This window comes from Rhinolophus hipposideros (assembly GCF_964194185.1).
Source record: "Rhinolophus hipposideros genome assembly, chromosome: 20".
NCBI lineage: Eukaryota > Metazoa > Chordata > Mammalia > Chiroptera > Rhinolophidae > Rhinolophus > Rhinolophus hipposideros.
In genome coordinates this window covers 1,520,981-1,543,842 of record NC_138066.1, presented here as the reverse complement: position 1 = coordinate 1,543,842, position 22,862 = coordinate 1,520,981, and the positions used below count along the sequence as shown (strand labels likewise).

At 58.4% G+C, this 22,862-nt stretch overlaps 1 protein-coding gene across 1 annotated transcript; it reads right to left on the bottom strand.

Moving 5' to 3' along the window:
* Positions 1–3,021: 3,021 nt before the first annotated feature.
* On the bottom strand, positions 3,022–22,862 carry ALKBH5 (alkB homolog 5, RNA demethylase). The gene is made up of 4 exons (XM_081027821.1): positions 21,974–22,862; positions 14,612–14,692; positions 5,263–5,418; positions 3,022–4,634 (listed from the first exon to the last, which is right to left on the bottom strand). Exons 1-4 carry the CDS (start codon positions 22,750–22,752, stop codon positions 4,457–4,459), a joined length of 1,194 nt encoding a protein of 397 aa, XP_080883947.1. The 5' UTR covers positions 22,753–22,862; the 3' UTR covers positions 3,022–4,456.

Here is a 22,862-nt window from a genome sequence, read left to right as displayed (position 1 = left end):
CCATTCAAACCAAAGGACAGGGTGGCCTGCACCACTTGGGAAGCACCATCGCTCAGATTCTGCTGCCCCCCTGTGGGCACCGGGGAGAACTGCACCAACGAGCACCCTGGAACCTAACTGGGGGACACCAGCCCCACAGTGCCCAATATTGGCTCCAACCCCGCCCAGCCTGGGCCCCAGCCCGTCCTTTTGGTGCAATGGCTTCCTTATTGACGGTTGGCTGTCCCTGACACAGCAGCACGAGGGATTCTAAGTCTGATCATGACCTCCTGTTCTTCACGAGAAGCCACTCGCCAAGAATCAACTGTCAAATTTTAAGCATTTTGTGAGTCAGTTGTTAAAACACAGCCATTATTAAAAATTAAATTACATGAAATTTAATTATATTAAAAACAAAGGTAATGTTCAAAACTAAGCACTTCCTTTTTTACCATATTTTACCATTGTCCGTGCTCTTTATCTGTTGTATCTGTATGGTGGAAACACCGTGTAATGCATGCTTCTGCCATCTCTTCACCACTCCAGTTATACTGCATGAGTAGCTTGAAATCAGCCGTGATGGGAGTATTTACACCACGGAAACTGGCAGACACTACAAATCAGATTTGATTAATTGTTGATTTTCTAGACCAGTGCCATCCAATAGAAATATAAAGCAAGCCACACATGTCATTTTAATACTTGAGTAGCCAGATTGAAAACAGTAACAAGAAACAGGGGAGATTTATTTAAATAGCATTTTATTTAACTCCAAAATATTATTTCAACATGTAATCAATATAAAGTAACTAGTGATATAGTTTACATTCTTTTTTCATACTAATTCTTCAAATTCTGGGGTATATTTTATACATAAATCGCGTCTCAATGCAAACTAGCCACATTTCAAGGGCTCAACAGCCAAATTGTCCAGTGGCTGCCGTATTGGACAGCACAGTTCTAGATTTAAGACACAGATGGAGAAAATATAAACGATGCAGATTAAATGTAAAAGTAGTGCTGAGGCTGAGAAATTCTAATCCAATAACCATACGCAGTTTGTTCAACGATGAGAAATCAATGTCATGTAACAAAATTAATGACAATAAATTTACCAGTAAAAGAGCAGTTGGTAGGCTGAACAGTGGCCCCCAAAGATAATAGGTCCTAATCTCTGGAACTTATACTTTTTTTTACCTTGTAGATGTGATTAAAGATCTTTACATGGGGAGACTGATTATCCAGCTGGGCCCTAAAACCAATCGAGAGAGGCAGAGGGAGATTGGATACACGCAAAAGGCCATGTGGTCACAGGTCCAAGAATGTCGCCAGCCACCAGAGGCCAGGACTAGGGCCTCCAGAAGGAGCGCAGCCCTGCCGACACCATTTCAGCCCAGTGATAGTAGCGGTTTTGGATTTTTGACCTCTGTAATTGTGAGAAAATAAATTTCTGTTCTTTTAAACCACGTCTGTGGTAATTTGCTACAGCGGCCACAGGAAAGTAATACAAGCTGATGGGACGCAACTCCATTTGCCATATCGTGGCTCATTTACAACCACAGGTTAAGCTACAAATACAAGAACTGAGCAAAAAGATCAACAAAAGCATCCTGTGAGGAACAATTGTCGATACCGAATTTATAATATTGTGTATTTTATTATTTGCCAGTTGTGAGCTACGCATCTGTTACAGCGGTACCATTTATAACCGTGTGCGTGCGTGCGTGCGTTCTATTCCAGGTCTTACATCCTCGGCACCCGGCTCGGAGCCTGGCACACAGGACAAATATTTCTTGAATGAACACGACTTTGGACCTGTTTCCCCCAGCACAAAACAGGCTTGGAGGAGGGGGCTCCCAGACGGGCCTACTGGCACTGGGTGCTGTGAGCACCTACTGTGTGCGCGACTGGACTGGGAGCAGAGACTGATGAGACTCAGCACCCGGCCCAAATGGTTGGTGCCCAGGAAACGGCTGGGGAGTCAGATTCTGAGAGTCAGTTAGGGGAGCCATTTCCTTCAGGCCGCCACAGGCTTGCGGACTGCTCAGACCATCGCGGCCGCAGGGCGGGGGTGCAGCTGCTGGGACTGCAGCCCCTCCCCCGCGCCTGTCCTGCCGTCAGTCCTGCAGGGCAAGGGGCCGCTTTCACCCAGGCACTAGGAAGAGGTCAGGGCTGGCTCTGTCCCCGCTCCAGAAGAGTCCCTCCCCGCTCCCCGCGAGGCAGGGGCCCAGGCACAGGGTGGGGTGCCCGCCTCTACCACATCGTCCGCGTGACCTTTCCCAAGTCACGTTGCCTCTCAGCTGCGATGCCTGCTGTCTGTGGCATGCAGGGCCCAGTCTGGCCAGACGGAGGCTCTGGTCCACCCTTTACGTCATGTCACCAATTTGCAGGACGAAGCCCCGGTCACTCACTTGCTTCCTCTAGACTGTCTTCTCTGTTAAATGGGCAGGAAGTGGCTTACCAGGTTTCCACAGCAAGAATTTGGCCGAGCAGACTGGCTCTGGGCAAGCGACCGAGGGAGGCTACACCAAAGGCCTCGCCCAGAAGCCCCCGGGCCCCGATCCCGATCCCAGAACGTCTGCCTCACGTCTGGACCCACATGCCACAGCCCTCGTACGCATGTGCAAAGCAGGGACAGTGTTTTGCTCACTATGGGGGCCAGGGTGGACTCGGATGGCAGATACTAGGAGCTCAAGAATTTGTTTCCTGTGTAAAACCACTTGCGTGTCTCCTCTGCCTGTGCTCACGCTGGCACACAGCCTCTCTGGTCGCCCTTCCAGGACTCCTGGCACCGGTGGGCCCAGCACGTGGACATGCAGTTTGTGAAATCCGCGCTCCTGGACCACGAGAGAAGGCAGCAGGCAGGAGGCAGACCCACCTTCGGCCCTCAGCCCTGCGCCAGCGACTGGTCCCTCCGGAGCCCTCGTGGGCAATGCGCTCTGCCCATTCCCAACCCGCTCAGTTTGAGGAGCAAATCCAGGAGGAAGGAGGCACCAAAGGCACGCCCTCGCTTATGATTAACATCAGACAACTGTTTCAAAATATATTAGATTTGTTTTTTATTGTAGAGCACACATATCAGGGCAAAGTGCTGCACACACACAACTACAAATCATTTTTGGGGAAAAAGCTGTAAAAAAAAAAAAAATAAAACTGCGACTGCTTTAGTTATGCAGTTCCAACTTGAGGAATCCACACCGGCAAAGGAGTCCTGGCCCGAGAGGGGCTTCTGGATGGTGGCTGCCCCAGATTTCTGCAGCCTTGGGCCTGGGCTTCTGTAAGACAAGGTCCCCCTGGGGTGGTGGCGGCTTGGGGACTGGGCGGGCCTCTGCTCTCAGCAGGCCTGGCTTTGGCCCTGGCTGGCAAGGAGACATTTCTAATGAATGTAGATCAGCAAAACCTTGCAACCTTCGAGGATCTGAGTAGGCAGAAACTGCCAAAGACTTCACTTTTTCCCCCCTTTCATTACTGTTTTTCATAAGCCCCTTCCCCTGCTCCCACACCCGAGGCAGAGGACAGTCTGCAGGCCTGAGCCCTGGCTTGGATGTGTGCTGCGGGCGGACACGGGAGGCAGGACCCTTCCTACGGGGATGACATGGGAAGAAGGCCCACGTTGGCCAATGTAGGAGAAAGGAAAGGGAAAGGAAAAAGCCAAGAGACCAAAGGAAAAAATGAAAACTCAAAACGAAACAAAAACCCTACCACACGCCACAATTTTCCATACCCCAAATGCTAGATTGGAAGGACACCAGTCCCTGTAGCTAGAAACAATTCCTAAAACTGCCCCAACGTGGGAAGTCTAACTGTCCCATACAATCACACGCATATGCTCTTGGTGAGAGGTCAGGACGGCCGCAGCCAGGGGCCTGTGGGCAGAGCGGCCCGTGGCATGGAAGCCGCCAGAGTGCTGCCAATAGCTCCGGGTGGCTGCAAGGGCTCGCACTGGGTAAGCCCCTGCCCTGTCATCCTGAGTGACTCGGCCACAGGAAGAAGAGGGTGTTTGCGTGAGTTTCCGGGGCCTGGAGAGCAGGTGGGGAGGTGGGAGGACAGCAGGACCCCTGTGGGGCCAGCAAGGCCAGGAGACCTAGCCCAGCAGACACAGGGCAGGTGGGCAGGAGACTGAATTTCATTTACAACAAAGATTTACACTGAAAGCAAAACAAGACTTTTCTGAACTGAAACATTTTGATGCTTTTAAATAAAACCAGCCTGACACCGCCCCACGTGAGGCCGACTGCCCCCCGGGCCTCTTCTGGCCACCCCAGCATAAGCCTGGCAGCCTTTGAATCCAGCAGGAACACCAAGAACGTGAGAACCAGGTCCCAGCCCATTCCGCTCTTCAGCCTTACCAGGCAACGAATCGAGGAAAATAATGTAAGGACCAAAACAAAGCAACCAACCAACCCCCCTCCAAACGAGCCAGAGGAGGCCGGGCTGGGTGAGGAGGAAGGAGGAAGGAGGTGGTCCCAGAGGGGCCTCAGTGCCTCCGCATCTTCACCTTGCGAGCGGGGCCGCCCGCCGCCGCCGAGCAGTCCTCGCCCGCCTCGTACGACTGGCGCCAGTAGTTCTCGGAGCTGAGGCCGCCCCTGCGCCGCGGAGTGGGCAGCAGCACGGAGCGCCGGTTCTCCTCCTTGTCCATCTCCAGGATGCGAGGCCTGTGGGGGGGCCCGAGAGACTGAGGGCCGCCCGGGGCGGCCTGCGGCCCGCTCACTGCCTGCCGAGTGCCCGCGGCCCCCCAGGCTTTCAGCCATGACCGCGCACATGTGGGGCCGGCTTGGCTCCAAGGCCGCCGGCCAGAGACCTGCCCCACGACAGCCTCCAGACCCTGCGCGGGCCCGCCGGGGCCCCCACCGCACAGGCTTCTCTCTGCCCCCGGCCCCCGGCCCCCCGAAACCAGCTCGCCCCTCCTGCCGCCGAGCTGCAGGCCACGCGGGTCTTCCCCCGCCGGAACAGCACGTCCTCGGAAACTGTCCCAGCCCCTGAAAGGGGTCCCTAGGCCGCTACCTTCCAAGTTTGCTTTTCCCTCCTAACATTTACGTACAACCCACAGGAGCGTTTGTCTGCTGGGTGGACTGAAAAAAGGGGAACCATGGGCAGGCCACGAAGCGTTCCCAGCCACTCACCAGTCTCGGCCCAACCCCTTCTCTCTGGGGACACAGGCCATGAGTCAGGGGTGACGTGTGAATGCCCCAACCCAGGGGACCACACACAAGGCTTTCGAGAGGTGGGCAATGCCAGGCCCCTACCCACCTCCCATCTCGCCCTGCGGCGCCTAAGCTGTACCTGTGAGCAGCATCGGGGGCTGCCTTGCGGTGGGACCGCTTGGATTTCAGAGCAGGGTCCCTGATGCTTCCAGACAGGCGATCTGAGGCATAGCTGGGTGGCAACACGGAGCTGCTCAGGGACTTTGTTTCCAACCGGGGTGCATCTAATCTCGTCCTGCAAAGGAAACAGGCATGGCATCACCTGGGGGCCTCTCGTGGGGCGTGCGCCCTGTCAGACCAGGGCTCTCTGCAGCCAGGCTGCACGGGAGGCCGGCGGCTCCGCTCGGTGCCCCGTCTCCTTGTGCTGCACAGCGATTGGCCCGGCGGACTTCCAGACGCTCCTTAGATTCAGGCTCAAGAGCAGGAATCGAGACTACTCGTGTTTGGAGACTTCCCCAATGAGGATCTGCCGCCCCAGGGGAAAGAGCCCAGGGCGCTCCTTCGGCTGGATGAGGCAGCCCCACCTCCCCGCACTCAGGCGAGGTTGTCCAGGGGCGTCCACTTCACCTGCCAGAGGACCGAAGGCCACACTGCCCCGGACCGCATCCTGGCCTGAAACCCCCAGACAGAAGCTCGCCCTGGCTCAGGCCTGTGAGGAGCTGCAGGGGAGCAGTCAGCTCCCCCGCTGCCTCACACAGGGACGGAGCCTGTGTCAGCAGGAGCGCCCAGACGCGGCTCCACGCTTACGCACCGGGCTCTGGTCCCATCACCCCCACCTGGCGGCTTCTGCCCATTCCACGAGACTGACCGAGTCCAGGGCTCTTGAAGGCAAAGTCTCCACCTACCACCGGCTGTGAGTTTTAAGGAATCCACTGCCCGGTAAAGGGAGAACATGCAACTATGGACAGGGAAGAGGGGTTGGAGAAGCTGCGTAGGACGGTGGCGAGGGCCGTGACCTGAGTCCCAGGCTGGGGAACCTCAAAGAAACCCGAAGCACGTCGTACGGTACAGAGAAGGCAGGCAAGTTGGGCCAGTACAGCAAGGGGCAGCAGAGAGGCCTGCCATGAGGAGTGATGGGGGCACAGCTGGCAGGAGGCCTGAAGGCACCTTTCCCACAGGCTGCTGGGCACAAAGTAGTCATCTGCTTCTGAGGAAGAAGGTTCTGGGGTCAGGGCAGGACTCAAAGGACACCCTCAGAAGCACACTAAGGAAGAGAATGGCGGGGAATCCCAGCGATGCCTCGCCCTAGGCCTCCTGGCGTTCTCGGTAACAAGTGCGAGCAGGCCTCACAACGCCCCCACCTCGACTGGCTGGCCTGCGATACACAGACGGGGGGAACGGTCAGCAAGACAGGAAGTCACATGCGCTGGAAGTCACGGGAGAAAGGTTTAAGCCCAGGTGAGACTCCAAGCCAGGCCTCCACACCTCTGGGCTGGGGCTGGAAAACACAAGCACGTCCTGCTCCACAGGCACAGCTGACGTGGGCCAAGCCCTGCCCTTCCTGAGCTACTTGCTACTCGGCGGCCGGCCCGGGCAGCCAGGGGACAGTGGGGGCAAGGCCCTCATTATGGGTCTAGGGCTGCTGGAGAGGCTGGGGGACAGGCCAGGGACACGGGCTGGCTCTCTGCTCTCTGCCTGCCTAAGGGGGTTGTTCCCCCCTCCACCCCCACGACAGCTCTGTGGCCATCAAGGGGCAGCTCTCGGAGGAGGAATGCTCAGAAGTGGCCCTGCAGCCCTCCTGTAGCCACTTTGGGGAAGTATAAGCTCTGGGGCCCCAAAGGGCTCCTGACACATCCCCCAGGGCTGTTAGACGCACATCTCAGAAAGCAGGAGACGCTCCTGTCCTCCTTCCACTTCCAAAAGGCCGCCGAGCTGCAGGAAGCCAGGCTAGAGCCGGCTCCCACGCCCAGAGCCCACCAGCAGCTTAAGGTCAGAGCACGGCCTTCCCAGGGAACAGGCCAGGCATCTTGAGGTTCAGAGCACACAGCCCCGGGTCTGGAATAAGGAAGCCCCGTTCCAGCAGAGGCCTGGGCCTGGGCCTCGAGTGGCAACAGGAACGAAGAGCTGCGTTCCAGATCTCAGTTACCTGTGAGCCAGGGGTCACAGCGAGGCTGCCACGCAGGGGAGGTGAGGGTGACCCAGGCAGACTGCCATGCCCAGGAAGGTCACCCAGGGCGGCGGGACAGCCCCCAGGACAAAGCAGGGATTGGGCCAAGGTGTGGGGGAAGCCACAATAAAGGGACGATGCGCCAGCCGGAACTAATGTAACTCGTTACCCTGGGACCTGAGGGGAAGGAGGCAGTTGACTCTGCCCCAGGTGCCCCCTTCGTCTGCGTTATCACTCCTGGCATCCTCCAGAGAAGCTGCTGGGGAGGACAATGCTCACCGCGGGGGTGAGAAGCAATGCTACCTCAGAGAGCAAGTCGCTGGCCTAAGTCCCACAGCTGCGCCCTGACCATGGTGTCGGAAGCCCAGGCGGGGTCGCTGCCCGGGCCCACGACCACTGCTGGGAATGGCGACCCAGCCTGCACTTCAGGCCCCGCTGCCAACCACTCTCCCAACTTCGGGCTCCACCCCGACCCCGCAGCCTTGCGCTACGAAGCCGGCCTTTCCCAAGGGTGTGAGGAGGCAGGAGGTGGAGTGGCAGGCACCCCTGAGCAACCCCTTGTCTGACTGACCTGGGCCCCTAGGTCTAAGGTCCAGCACCCCTGAGTACCAGACTCCCCAAAGGCCAGACCTGGGCCGCTCTCTCCAACGACAGTATCCACCCCCATCTTCCTCCAACATCACCCTGCTCCCCACAAGGATGTTCTGGCAGGTGCAGAAGCCCGCTATGGTCGGAAGACCTGAAACCCAAAGGGAGGGCACCCCAAGCACACGGTCCAGACCTCCTCCTACACGCAGCCTGAAAGACACCCAGGCCCCAAGGACAACCTTTCCAAATCACTCAGCCTGGTTGGCACACGTCGTACACACGGGCGTAACGCAGAGCTGCAAGAGCCCGGGTTCCACAGGTGCCAGCCAGGTAACAGGGCCCATGTCATGAGTGCCCAGGGACCCCTAGCTCAGGCTTGGTAGGGTGTAAGAAGCAGGAGGCCCGACCCCACGCTTGCTCCCCCCCCCCCCCGGGCCACCGGTGTCCCTCGCCTCCCGCGGCACGTGCCTCTGCTCACACGGCGTGGACCGGACAGCCTGCCTCAGCCCCTACCTGAGCAAGCCCACAGGGGCTGTGGTGAGAAAGGGGCAGGAGAGGCCTGCTCGGCGCTCTTCAGTGGAATCATCCCCAGCACAAGTGCCCCCATTCACAGGTGAGAACACAGGGCGCAGGTAACTGCCCGTACTCAGCGAGAAAGGGGCAGAGCCAGGCCAGGAGCCCGAGCCAGTCACACCCCGATGGTCTCACTGCTCCCTTATTCCTTGCACAGGTGTGGACACGACAGGCTGCTCAGGCTGCCACGTGGGCAGGGTGTATGCACGTGGGCACACTCACCGGACCAGCACACAAAGGCGGGCTACCCCTGGGCACAGGGGAGAAGAATCGTGCAAACAGAAGCAGTGGCTGGGGTGTCCGTGAGGGCGATGTCTCAGGCGTGGCCAAGGTCGGGGCACCAAGAGCTGGCCACCCCTGAGGGACGGAGGCCAGGGCACCGCCTCCATTCTCACCCTCGGCTCACCCACACTCAGCCTCGCATGTGAGCGGCCCTGCTGTCGGGGAGGGGCTCCCTCGGGCTGAATGACCACACCAGCCACTTAGTCTCTTCCCGGCACGTCTCTCACACCACTGCCTCCCCAGCGCCGACCAGGTTTCGCTGGCACAGCACAAAGCCTTTTCTGACTCGCTTTGAATGTATCGCTTTCTCCGCCCCATCTCTGCTGTGTTCTAGAAAGGACTACCTAAGAGTCCCCAGACTGCAAGCCTCCATGAGGAGCCCGTCTTCTGCCTGAACTGTCTGCCCCTACGCCTCTTCTGTGCTGTGCCTGCCTGGAGCCCACGTACTGCCTCACTTCAGGTGGCACTTCTCTGGAGAGCCCTCCCTGGCGAGGAGCTGTCTGCCCTTCCCCCAGAGGACGAAGGGATTGAGAAGAGACCACACTAACCACGTCCCTGGCACGAGCAGAGTCCAGTTCACACCAGCCGTGGTTAACACTCGGCAAATGAACCTCTGCTGCTTGTGCCGGCTTCCGCCTCCTGTGAGCTGGGCCTCAGCTGACCAGGAAGTGTATTCACACCGCCAGGCCCACTTCAGCTACGTAACCGGAGAGGCCAACCGTGCAGGAATAGTGTACGCGGACCCGGTGCAGCCAGGGGGCCTCCTGAAGACCCTGGGACTGGGTGCGTGGCCACCAACTAGCCAGCTCCGAGGGCCAGAGCCGCCTCCTAACGATCGAGTGCTGATCCAAGGCCTCCTTCTCCGTCACCCCTCAACCACAGGGGTCCTCCACACTTCCTGCCTCCGGCCTTGGAGCTGACCATTCCCGCCTCGCAGCAAGGTCGGCCTCAGGGGCCAGACAGCCGACCCTACCTTACACATGCCCCCCGCCCCAAGCTGGACGTAACTTTCTGTTTTTGTTTCTTTATTGCTGGGCCCCAGGGAACACGCCGCGCTTCTGCGACGTGCTCACTCTGCTTGTGTTGCCCACCTATCGCACACCAAGCACTAAGGGAGCTGCGTTTCCTGCAGGCCTGCCTCCGGTGCTTGTGCACGGTCAATGCTTCACGTTCCAAGTCAGGAATCCCTGCTCACGGATCGTTCCCAGCCCGCTAGGTCACCCGAGGCAGCTCACTTCCCACCGAAGCCCGTTCCCCGAGTTCACACTGCTTGCCCTGAGGATTCATGTGTACGCAGCACTGCACCCAGCGCCCAGCACCTAGGAGCTGAGTGCTAGGCATGCGGCAGCTCATAAGGTCCTTCAGAAGGCCGCACATCAGGGATTGTGGAAAACATGGAACCCCCCCCCACGCCTGGCCCCCATGAACTGCTACACCCCAGAAACTGGTCAGCCCCTGCCTTCTCTAACCAGTAATTTAAAACTTTAAGCACATCTTCAAAAAGCTTAGGTCCAGCTTCCCCGCCGGAGAACCAATGATTAACAGAGAGGCATGCTGGGCAGCCTGCCCGCGGTGGGCTGGGGGAGTGACATTCAGGGAAGCGGAAGGGTGCCGAGGGGTGACCAGCCTGCAGCTACTGCCTCACCCCGCTCTCCAGAGTAGCCCCCTTGCCCCTGGAAACGCTCTAGCTCACCAGCTCTCAACGTGCACAGCAGGGGCAAGAAAGCCCTGTGGATGTCGCTTTGTTTCTTAAGCTCAGCAGCCACTCCAGTGACACGGGCAGCAGCAGGCGCTGGAGTGTGCCTCTGTGCCAACCACCAAGGGACCAGGGAGCCCCTTGGTCCAGCGCCAGGAGCCCCGGTTCTAGACCTCACTCCGCCCTCACTGGTCGTGTCCCCCGAGAGCTGGTTACGCTAAGCGGCAACCCGAGGATCCCACTCCTCCAGAAGCGCTCACGCCACGCCCAGTCTGCCCGGCCTCCCTGTGAGAAGTGACAGCACCACACGCACGACGACAGCATTAGGCACAGTCAGCGGAGCTGCACTGTGCTGAGCCAGACAGCACTTGGCAGCCACCCACCCACTTCCCCCCATGACACCGAGAAAGACCATCCCAGCTCTGCCAGGCCTGAGACAGGGACAGCGCCCCACGGCCCGCCCTCAGCAGCCTATTTAAAGGAAGACGGACTGGCTGTACCCCTCTGCCTATGACGAGCAGGGCCAGGCTCAATGCCCAAATTCCACCCATCCGCACACAACTTCACCAGAACACATCAAGTCAGCCAGGTACCCCCCACGGCCATACCCGGTATCTGGGCAACTTCTGGGCCAGGATGCTCCCCTTTTCATCCTGCCACCAGCTTGTCCTTTTCTAAGACCAGCCCCTAAGCTACTCTGGAGCTGATCCTCCGCTGGGCCAGGCCTTGTGCTGAGCCCTAGATGGAAAAGGACCTCTCTGCCCCCAGAATGCAGATTTGGAAACTCACAATGGCAAGTGTACGGGGAGGGGCGTGCTGAGAGGACCACAGGCACGTATATGATGCCTCCTGCATGTCAACAGTCAACACCCGAGGCGGCCGGTTAGCTCAGCTGGTTAGAGCGAGCTGCTCCTAACCACAAGGTTGCCGGTTCGAGCCCCACACGGGCCACTGTGAGCTGCGCCCGCCACAACTAGTGTGAAACAAGCACTTGGCTTGGAGCTGATGCGTCCTGGAAAAACACATTTAAAAAAAAGAAAGTTTTAAAAAAACAGTCAAGGGCCGGCCCGGTGGCTCAGGCTGTTAGAGCTCCGTGCTCCTCACTCCGAAGGCTGCTGGTTCGATTCCCACATGGGCCAGTGGGCTCTCAACCACAAGGCTGCCAGTTCAATTACTCGAGTCCCGCAAGGGATGGTGGGCAGCGTCCCCTGCAACTAAGATTGAACACGGCACCGTGAGTTGAGCTGCCGCTGCGCTCCCAGTTGGTTGGAGCGCGTCCTCTCAACCACAAGGTTGCCAGTTTGACTCCCGCAAGGGATGGTGGGCTGTGCCCCCTGAAACTAGCTACAGCAACTGGACCTGGAGCTGAGCTGCGCCCTCCACAACTAAGACTGAAAGGACAACAACTTGACTTGGAAAAAGTCCTGGAAGTACACACTGTTCCCCAATAAAGCCCTGTTTCCCTTCCCCAATAAAATCTTTAAAACCAAACAAACAAAAACCAGTCAACACCTGAGCTGTGAAGGATGACGAGGTTAACCAGCTTTCAATGTGCGTACGTGGGTCATCTGCGGGGTAGGGGGTAGGTCAGATAGGAACATCCCAAGATGGGAAAGCATTCCCAACAGGCCACACTGTTCCAAGAGCCCAGGGCCCCCGCCCACGGAGCACACTGCGAACTGCAAGTACTTGAACGTAAGTGAGAAGTAGAAGAGACGAGGCTGGATGGACAGGCAAAGCCAAACAAGTGGCTGGGATGTGAGGCAACAGCCTGTGTCGCAGCTGCCTGGGGAGGCTGGGGGGCCTCCTCGCGCCTCTTCAGGCCTCTCACACCGCAGCTGCGTGTCTGCCCTGCCGCCTGTCCCTGGCTGGCTCCCGGGACCACTGAAGTCAGAGGATCAAAGAGCCTCCGGCACCCACACAGCCATTCTGAGGTCAGACCACTGTCAGGGGCCCGGTTGGCTAAAGAGCTTCTCGGGGGAGCTCATCAACTGTAGCTACTCAGCGCTACCAAGGCGCACCTGAGCCCGCCAGGCTGGGTGGCCAGCATGGGGAGCCGCCATTCCAGGGCAAGGAAAGCGCTGGGAGAGCAAGCTGAACTCCGTCTGCACCTGCAATGCCGACTTCCCTGACATCACCTCCTGGGAGAGGCTTGGAGGTGATGCAACCCCTGGAAGGTGCAGGTGGTTCTCGGTCCCCTTGGGAGTTCCTTGCCAGGCTCCTGGCCTGGGTGGGCCGGCTGTCCCTGGCTGCGGCTGGAGGTGCCAGTAGAGCCCGAGAAGAAATGAGTGGGCAGGATGTCCAGTAGGGAGCTACACCCCGGGCTTCACCACTTCCAGGTGCTGGGTTTGGGCCTGTGCGGGGAATCACAGGAAAAGAAAGGGAAAAGGCAGATAAAACCCTTCTCCGATGAATTCTGGGAACACACTTGGGCTAGAGGAGAGACGCTGACGCGTGCGTGTGTGGAGCCCTCAGACGTGCCCAGCGCTCTGCCCGCACCACTGAGCCGTCCCACGGGTTTGAGTCACCTCCGGGCTACAGGGGATAAAACAGAGACTCCAAGTTTTGACCTGACCAGGTGGCCGAGCCATGCCTAACATACTTCACCACCACACTGTTCTGGGGTTCAAGGCCCAAAGGGCCAAGCACCCACGTTAGCGACTGAAGTTCAAAAGACGGCCAAGCCAGAAAACAAGGACCACTTAGAGAGAGCCAAACCTGGAACAGGAGAGCACAAATAAACCCTCCGAGTCCATAGTGCTGTAAGGAAATGACTGAATAAAAAAATAAACAAATGGGGGAGAAGAAACAATTGCCGTGTAGAATCCCAAGTCACTTGTTCGGCCACTCCCCCCTTGAAGAGGTGGAGCCAGCTCCCCAGTCCTTGGGTGCAGGCCGCACAGAATGACTTTCCCCCTTAGAGGCGCACAGAAGGGAGAAACAGGGTAACTAGAGGGCAGCGATCTGACGCCGCGCCTCAGCCGGGCAATCAAGGTCAACTTCAGCAGAGGTGAGTCCTGGGCCCCGGACAGGTCAGGACACAAAAAGGGTGCTTCCCCTCTGTGGGTTTCCTCACCAAACCTCCACCCCCGTCTAATCGTGAGACAGACATGACCCAAAGCCCAACTGAGAGATGTTCTACAAATACCTGCCCCGTCAGTGTCATCACGAATAGAGTATGTCTGTGAAACTGTCCCAGCCACGAGGAGACTAAGGGGGCATGAGAACTAAATGTGAGATTCTGAAACAAAACCAGTACATCAGGAAGAAACTAACGCACTTGTGTACAAATCTGAGTCGAGTGTGGACTTTACTTAACACTCATGGATCAATACTGGCTCTTGATAGTGACAAACATGCCAAAGCGACACACGATGTGACCAGGGGACACGGGTGTGGGGCACACGGGAATTCCCGGTACCATCTTCACCGTTTTCTGCACATCTAAAACTGTTCCAAGAAACAAAGTTTATTTAAATTTAAAAAAAGAAGAAGAAAAGGCAAGCTCCGGGACAGACCCTGCACCCTCCTCACGGAGGTTCCCACCGGGGCGATCGCCCCACCTCTCAGGAGTCCCCTCGAAAGGCGGACGTGTCCTGACCCAGAGTCTGCTTGGGTCAGTCCATTCCCCCCATGAGCAGAAAGAAGAGAGCGGCCGGCTTTGGCAGGCAGTCCTTCCCGGCTCCCTGGCCAGGAGGAGAGACGGACACAAGCTACGTGCCTGCCGAGCACGCAGCGTAACCTGCCACCCTCCTTACCTCTTCCCACTCCCTGCTCCTCCCAAAAGCGGAAAGCCAAACATTTGTAAAGCAGGCCGCTAAGGCACAGTTTAAAAATAATCAGCAACAGCATGTGACAAATAAGAATCAAGAAGGTGGAAAAAGGGGAGAGGAGATTTGGAAAACTGTTCCCCAAATCTTGTTTTAAGGCTGTTTCCATAAACACTGGGAGCACGTGCTGTGGTTCAGTCTTAAAATTCCTGGTTAAACAGCCACAGAACCTAAGTTTCTGATGAAGAAAAGATAAAGATAAAACAGCTTTATCCTCACAGAATTCAAATCAAAGAGCCCTTCCAACCTTTTTCCCCTTCCAGGCTTCACGCGGCCACGCTGCTGATACAGAGGAGCCAAGTTCTAGGAGCTCCTCCGATAGGCCTGCGGCTGCCGGCACCAGGGCACTTACTTTCGGAGGATGATGACGGCTCTGCGCTCCTTAATGTCCTGAGGCCGTATGCAGTGAGTGATTTCATCAGCAGCATATCCACTGAAAGGAAACACAGAGCCTATGAGCACGCAGAGTAGGCAGACAACCCAAGTTCCGGGGGCGGAGCGGGGGGCACAGAGAAAAACTACGGTCCAGGTCTTATGGCCACCGTCTGCCCCATTATTTCAGAGGTCCAAAGATCTACGTGGAAGAGAAGATGTCACGTGAAGCCCCACTACACTTGTACCCAGAAACTATGCAAGGAAGACCTGGGGTGGGCAAAGGAGGGCTCGAGGCAGGAGTGGAAGCAGGCGCTGACCTGCACAGGCCAGGAGCCTTTCTTTTAAAGGACCTCCAACAGGGTACACCTTCGGTCACTGTGGGGGCAGCTGGAGTGCCTGAGGCCAGACCTTGGTGACTCTTCCCTCCCTGTCCCCCCGCTCTGACTTGCCGAGGAAGCCACGGCAGACGCTGACAGCACTGAGTCACTGAAGAGAACTAAGACTGCAATGTTTACAGAGAGTTTGTCTACTTGAAAAAAAGCTTTCAAACACCTCCATTTGGGGGGCGGGGGGAATCCACAATCTTCAAGACAGCTATGTTTGGGATACTTTAAGAATTTCCATCCCAAATACCTATTTTCATCAAGTTACATGATTTTTAAAAGTGCTCCCAGACCACGGAGCGTAGATGACCGTTCACAGCTAACGTCTCTTCAGTGTGAAACTCGACTCGGGAAGCGAACTCGGCTCCTGAGCCCCTTCACGTGCATGGGAGCTTGGTACCCCAGGGTCACCCCAGCCCCAAGTTCCCCCACTGAGCTCTGGCCGTTCTACACACTTGGCCGCAGGCCTTGCTCAACCTTCTCTTCCTGCTCAGGATTCCACTGACCATCCCTCCCTAGACCACAAATCTGCCTCCACATGGCTGCTCATCGGCTCCCTTCTCCAGGGACACATGTTTAAAGACACATGCTTAACTGTCAGAGAAACTAGGCCAGGCAAGCACTCCTTAAAATGGCCCGGCTACCCCGACGCTGGGCAAGACCTAGAGGCAAGAGCCAATGGAAACTCAGTCTGAGAGGGCAGCACTCTGATTTGGAACCTGGTCTGAGGCCACACTAGGGGTAGAGAAAAGAACCTTTGTCTTAGCATTTCCCCTCAGAGTTGCTCCTAGATCAGAGTTTTTCAGTTTTCTCTGTGAACATCAGTCACACGAGACTATGGACAAGTGTCCACAGTCAAATCACTTTGGAAACCACTGAGGAGTTTAAAAGAGCATCGGTATGTTAAAGGATTTTAGAGTAGCGACAGCAGAGGAATCCACCGCCTTTAACTGAGCAGTGACCAGACTTTCTCCTAAGTGACACCTCTCACGACCTGGAGGCCCAGGGACCGAGGCGCTGAGCAGACCTGGGTTTGAACCTGGGCTTTGTCACCTGCTAGCTTAGTGACCTTGGTTAAGTCATAGGCTGGGCCTACACCTCAGTTTCTTCGTCTGTGATATGGACAACAATAGGTTCTTGGGCATTTGTTGTGTTATGCTTTGTAACTTAGGTATTCTTTTGTGGCCATTAACGATTATAAAATTTTTAAAGGGGGACAATGCCTCCTCCCTTCCAGGCAGGATTACAGTTATATGACAACGTGGTTAACACCCCTGGAAGGGGGCAGTGGGAGAATTAAGTTAGACAATGCAGGGTGCCTGGTACCCCACTCCCACTTCCTAGAAACCTGACACAAGCCGCAGCCTTGGGTTCAGCACCTGCCCAAGAGATGCGCTCCAGGCTCCCGCCGCGGGCGCCTGCCAGCAGCAGAGGCCACCTGGGCCCTGTGCCCAGGGTTAGGGGCTCTCTAGCTCTCCTATGCTCTCGTCACTCCACATTGAGGAGCCAGGTCTGGGCTGCAAGACAGAGCCATACACACACAGGACTTCCTCAAATGTTGAGTCCAACTCCCCAAAGGTCCTGCGAGGCACCTTCCTAAAGCCAGGTCTGCAGCGCTGGATGCGGGCATCTTCCCCACTGTTAACGAGTGGCACCCATCTGCCTGACTCAACTACCGAGGGGCCTGCCTTCCCATCTCCAACAAGGAACCTCTGCCCTTAACGCCGTTTGTCAAACCTTAACTGTCCCCACCCCCAAAGGGCTCTAGCATGAATACCAAGCCCTGCCAGGTTCCTGCCAGAGCCCAGGCCGCAGAGCTCGTGAGGAGGTAGGACTGCAGGAGCCCACGGAGGTGACTGTGGCACTGGCTCCCCTGACGAGTTCCTGAGCACGGTCCTCTCGGCCTCCCCGGCAGCTGTGCCACAGCCTACTGCGCCCGCCTCAGAGTACCCGGCTGCTCGGGGGCGGGAGGCTCCATGTCCTGATCGCGGAACCCTCTTCTGGCCAAGCTTCAGCACAAAGTGTCCAGCAGAGGCTTATTTACCGCTAAGGAACCTACTTGCTACAAGTCCCAGTCTGCCAGCTTGAAACTTAACACGCCCCGCGTCCAGCCTTACCTCTAGCATGATGAAAAGTTCCAGCGCTTCCTGCTCGTTTGTTTTCACAGGGAAAGGAGAGGAGGGCTGAGCTCCCCTGAGCCCCCCGCACCCCACGCAGCAGTGAGCAGGATGCCGCAAGCATCACGACGGACAGCACCTGGCTGCGTCACCCCCGAGCTCTGCGCCTCCCACTCCTGAGGCTTCTCCCGTGGGAAGTTGTCCTCAACTCCCGGGGCTGGGTTTCCGCCCCGCTGCCCACCCACGCCTCTCTGCCACTACATTTGGCCTGGCGGAGGCTGTCTTCCCGATAAGACAGAGCTCTGCAAAGCCCTTACTCATCTCCGCACACGGTGGACACAACGAAATACACGTGGAGCTCAACTGCTCTACTGCTCTGAAGCCTCAGCGTCTACCGCGTAGAACACACATCCCCGCGAGTCGTTCCTCAGGCTTAGGTGCAGGTGCAATGAGGAACCGGAAAGCTCAGTACGGGGACTGGACGTGTCTCCTCCAGGGGACAGTCTGGGAGACTCGAGCTGTTAGGGCGCGTCTCCAAGACGGGGCCACCGTTTCCCACCGACTCGCCTCTGCCCTACCTGGCCCAGGACAGAACCAAGATGGAAGGACTGGCGAAGACAGCAGCCTGTGACAGCCTCCCCCCGGCAAGGGCGACCCGCTCCGGGCAGCCCCCCACGCCTCTCACCAGTGACAGGCCTGCACTACCGAGCAGCTTAGGCTTTTGGGGGCAGCAGGCCGACCACGTGTACACAGGGCTGCAACCGTGAGCTCAGGGTCAAGGCAGAAGCCGAGCACACCTCCCAGGCACACGGCCTAACTCTGTGACAGCCCTGAGGCTTTCTGACGCAGAAGGAACACGGTAAACCTACTGCCAGGCCCAGTTCTGCACACCCCGAGGTACAGCGTCCGGAAGGCAGCTGACCTCGAGACACTTCCCCTGAACTTCAGGAGCGTGAGAGGGTCCGTCTTCAGGAACAACTCTAGGATACCCATAGCTCCATTTTGCAGAAGAAAACTAAGGCCCAGAGAGATGACACAACTTGCCCAAGGTCCAACACCTAAGGTGGTGACACTGGAACTCAATGGAACTGTTGGTTTCGGTGTCTGTGCTACACCGGTGGTTGTGTTTCGGTTTGGGCTGGGGGAGTAGGTAACGAGGGGTAGGAAGAAAAGCCCATCTGTGTCTCCCAGTGACAAGACCCGATCTGTCCTGGGAGCGTCACCGACCCCAGCAGGACTCACACAGAGCACCCCCCCCCCACGGAAGAAGTCTGCAAAGAGGCCCCCCGAGAGCAAGCACCACACCTCAGCCACGGCTGCACGCCCACTGCCCAGCCGGAAACGGCCACGCGATTCACTTTCCGCTTGCTCGGAGCTCCAGGAGTAAGACCCGGCTCGCCTGCGAGCTCCTCGCCTGCGCTGCCCTCTGCCCGCTTGCCAGGCCCGGCAGCGCCAAGGTCAGCCAACCCCCACGGCCCAGAGCTGCTCCTGGAGACGCACAGCCCTGACTTCATCCTCGCGTTCCTCCCCCGCCCAAGGAACCAGAAGATTCCACACAGGAGATGTGGCCCAGACCTATCTGCCCTACTTTCCCAACTATTTTAAGCCAGAAAGCTAAATTTTCCTCAGCAGCTGAAGAAGATCAGCCCTTAGCCCAGAACTCGCAGGGGTGCCCACTCCACCCAGTATCAACTGCTAACTCGGACTCACAGGCTGAGCCCCCCTCTGCGGACCCCATGGCCGGGGACACAGAAACTTCCAGACAGGTGGCTACGGCCTGGCTCTCGGTCTGTGGCCACCACCAGCACAGACCGCTCAGCAATGATTAAAGGTGGCAGCGAGCAAGCAATTAGCCTTGAGGTAATTATTCTAATTAATCCAGTCGAAATGTTGTAATCTGCCCATTCACCCCCCCAGGGAACAGGAGAGAACGTGGGATGAACTGGTATGAAGAGGTGGTAAAATGTACTTCCTTTCCTAGAAAACAGCAGTAACAGGCCATCCGACCAGGCCCAAGATGGGAAGGTGACAAAAAAGAAAAACACCTGCCAAGTGGCTTTGGAAAGAAGTTTGAAGCACTTCCCGAGGGATGTGTGAGGCCTTGCTCTAAATGCCCACGTCTGGACACTGCTGAGTCCACGTGTGCCACACACCATCACACCGACAACCATTACATATAAAATCGTAGTCCTGCCATGTTGCCTTGGACGGCGACAGACGCCACTGCCCCCGACAACTGGAGTCTGAGTCACGAGGCGCCCCGGAGCCCCCCGCAGCCGCTCCCTGGCTGGGGCCCGCACCACGAGAAGCGGAAACGCGGGTCACGTCCGCCCCGCCTGGGGAAGAGCCCCAGCACGACTCAGCACTGCCAACGGGCAGGTGTCCACTCGCCCGCACGCCCGGTCAGCGAGAGGGCTACGTGGGCAGGTGCTGTACGATTTAAATCAGGGGCTGTGAGAAGGCTGGGGCCGTGCCTCTCAACTCCGGATGACGTCGCCCCCCCAGGCACGCCTGGCAACGTCTGGAGACTTCTGGTTGTCGCAGAAGGTATTCCTGGCACCTCATGCAGGGAGATGGGGATACTGCACACTCTGCAATGCACAGGACAGCCCTCACACAGCCAAGAATGAGCCACCCCAAAGCGCCCACGGCACAGCCGAGAAGCTCTGGCCTGGTGGCGCTTCCCCAAGGCAGGCTCGCCAAAGTCTCGACTTCAGGTCCAGGGCGCATGCGAGTACTGACAGTGAACTTCATCCGCCTCGAGTCGGCATCTCCCCGGCCCCTCAACGAGGCTATTCCCTGCTCCCGCTGCCAAAGCCTTCTTTGCTTGGCTCACTCCTAGCTACCCTTCAGGTTCCAGCTCACTTCCTCCCCAAAACCTCCAACGTTCCAGGACGGGTTAAGATGTGCCCCCTCGATGGACTCCTGCAGTCACCGTCCTGGGCTGTAACTGTCTGCGGCCTGCACTGCGCTACGAATGCCGTGAAGGGAAGAGCCACGTTTCAGGCTCCACCACAACCCTGGCCCCTTCCCCAGAGAGAGAGCAGGGAATCATAAACGGTTGTGCATGAAAGCAAGCATCCACCCTAGGCCAGGCCCCATCTCACACCCCCAACCACACCGAATTCTAAGTGGCTCTGCGAGTTGGCATCACCCCCACGTTCCAGACGGGAAGGCCAGCTCAGGGGACACCCGCAAGATCCCAAAGCAAATGAGAGGATCCCGAGCTTGGGGCAGCACTCTGCAGGACAGGCCTGAGCCTCCCACACAAACCCCACGGCCAAGTCAGAATCCAGGAGGCGCTGGAGGGACTAGGAAAGCGTTAGGACTTTTCTAAGGAAAAGATGAGGAGAATTTTCCTGATGACGCAATCCTGCTGCTGATCACTAACAGACCTGCATTTTCAGAACTTGAAAGTTCTGCTCTTCAGCACAGGGGTGGAGGGCGCCTCGGTCACAAGTTGCCTCTTGTGATCTCCCCATTGCACTGCCGACTGCCGTTAGACCTAACCACCACCCCAAGGCCTGTGACTCGGGGGAAAATGAACATCCCTGTAAGAGACCAAATGGCCGTGCATAGTTCCTTTCAGCGTCTAGCACCCTTCCACGAAGTCAACACCCCAAGCCGTCCCCACGCCACTTGGGGGGATCCGCCCTAGAAATCCCATCTTAAAGAGCTCTGCTAATCCATCAATCTAGGAGCACACGTATAGGTCTGAGGACAAGCTCCAAAGCCCCAACGACAAAGCGGCAAGTGATGGGTAGGGACGCCAAAGTACTGCTTCTGCTGCCGACTTCCCAAACTTCCCCGTCAGGAGACCTTGGATATCTGCTGCCATCCCCAGCTACGAGAGCAGCCTCAGCTGTTGCACTCAAATTAGATGACCTGCTCGGGCTATTAGGAGGGCTCCAGGGATCCTGCTTCTCCCCGTAACCACAGGCTACGGCGGGACTGCACTTCAGAGGTTACACTGCTCACAACAAAATCTGTGTGTCCTGATCCCGTACTGGAATTTGGGGGTCAAGCGAGCCACTCAGAACAGCTGGAGTCTAGACCTCCCCAAGAGGTTTGCGGGTTACTGAGTCCACGGCTAGCTGCGCTTGTTTCGGGGCTAGAGGGAGGCAGCTGAGCTTCATACAAACGGCAGAGGTGTCCCAGCAGGAAGCCTCTAGAAAGCAGGGTACTGACTAACTCTCAGCAGGGCCTGGGACACAAAACGGGCCGGAACCTAAGTTGTGCCGCTGACGTAACTACGAGAGCAGCCCTGCTTTGCTTCCCTCAGTGCTGGTAACAGACGACAGCGACAGCTCGCAGAGGACCAGGGCTCCTGCGCCGGCCGCGGCTGGGTGCTAGGAGCGCCCCGCACTGGCTTCCCGGCCCCAGCACGGGTCTGCTCAATGCCCGGGAAGCCCTACCGCTCTGGGGGTGGGAACGCCCGCCAGCTAGGTGCGGTGCGGGGCCTTCCTGTGCGAGCAGTTTCTGGCAGGGGGTCCGTGGACACTTTCTCTTGTGGCGGCCACCACGAGCGGCACCTTGCAAACACTTTAACGGGGTAGACTCAACTTTTGTTTCTAAACACACGTTTGAAAACGGAGGCCAAGAACACGGAGGAGACCTGCCGACAACCGCCGAGGGCCGGACCCCTAGCATCCCGGCCTCCCGGGGACGCGGCTGCAGATTAAGTGTCAGCGAGGTCCCCGCCCCTGCGACCCCCGGCCCCGACACAGACACAGACTCCGACGGTTCCCTGGGCCGCGGCCGCCCGCCTCCCGGGTGCGCTGTAGGGGCAGCGCCTCCCGTCCCCGCGGCGCAGGCGGCTCCGCGGCGCCCGGGCGTTACCTGAGCACAGTCACGCTGCCCCTGCGCACCGGCAGGGACAGCACGGGCTCCGACACCCGGATGGGCTTGAACTGGAACTTGCAGCCGAAGCAGAGCGCGGAGTCGCTGAAGAAGGACACGGACACGATGGGGCGCTCGAAGATGTGGATGGGGTCCACGTGCGACACGATGCAGCCGCCCGGCTGGTAGTCGTTGATGACGGCGCTGTTGACGAAGCCCGCGGGGATGACGCGGTGCTCCACCAGCCTCTGGATCACCAGCTGGTGCACCCACGCGGGGATCTCGTCCACGTCGCCCGGCGGGTACAGGCGCTCCTGGCCGGGCCCGCGCCTCTGCAGCTGCGCGCCGTACGTGTAGCCCTCGCCGAAGAAGTACTTGTTGCGCAGCGGCGCGCGGTCCACCGTGCGCTCGTGGTACAGCCCCTTCTCGGCGCGGGCCACCACCTCGTCGATGCGCGCCTCGATCCGCGCGCACTCGTCCTGGCTGAACAGGCGCAGCTGGCGGATGCCGCTCTGCACGCGGCGCGCCTCCTCCTCGCGCTGCAGCTGCTGCCCCTCCAGGTCGCCGCGCTCGGGCTCGGGCTCCGAGTCCTCCTGGAACTTGCGCTTCGCCCCGCACGGCGCGGGCGGCTCGGCGGCGGCGGCGGCGGCGGCGGCGGCGGCCACGGCGGCGGCGGCGGCGGCGGCCGCGGCGTCCCGGCCGCCCGCCTTGGAGTTGTCCCGCGCCGTCATGGACTTGAGCTTCTCGCGCAGGTCCGTGTAGCCGCTGGCGGCCGCCATGGCCCGGCGACGCGGTGCTACGGCCCTCGGCGCCGGGCGGGCCGGCCGCGCATGGCTCTCGGGGGACGCGCCCCGGGGCCGCCGGACGAAACAAGGGCCTCAGCGCCAGG

Bases quoted from the DNA above. Each gene is read 5' to 3' on its own strand.
- ALKBH5 (XM_081027821.1), bottom strand. From the start codon at position 22,752: ATGGCGGCCGCCAGCGGCTACACGGACCTGCGCGAGAAGCTCAAGTCC. The intron at 5,419-14,611 runs GTAAGTGCCCTG...TTTCCTTTGCAG, and splicing joins GCCGTCATCATCCTCCGAAA to GACGAGATTAGATGCACCCC. The intron at 4,635-5,262 runs GTACAGCTTAGG...GCCCCCCCACAG, and splicing joins GCCCCCGATGCTGCTCACAG to GCCTCGCATCCTGGAGATGG.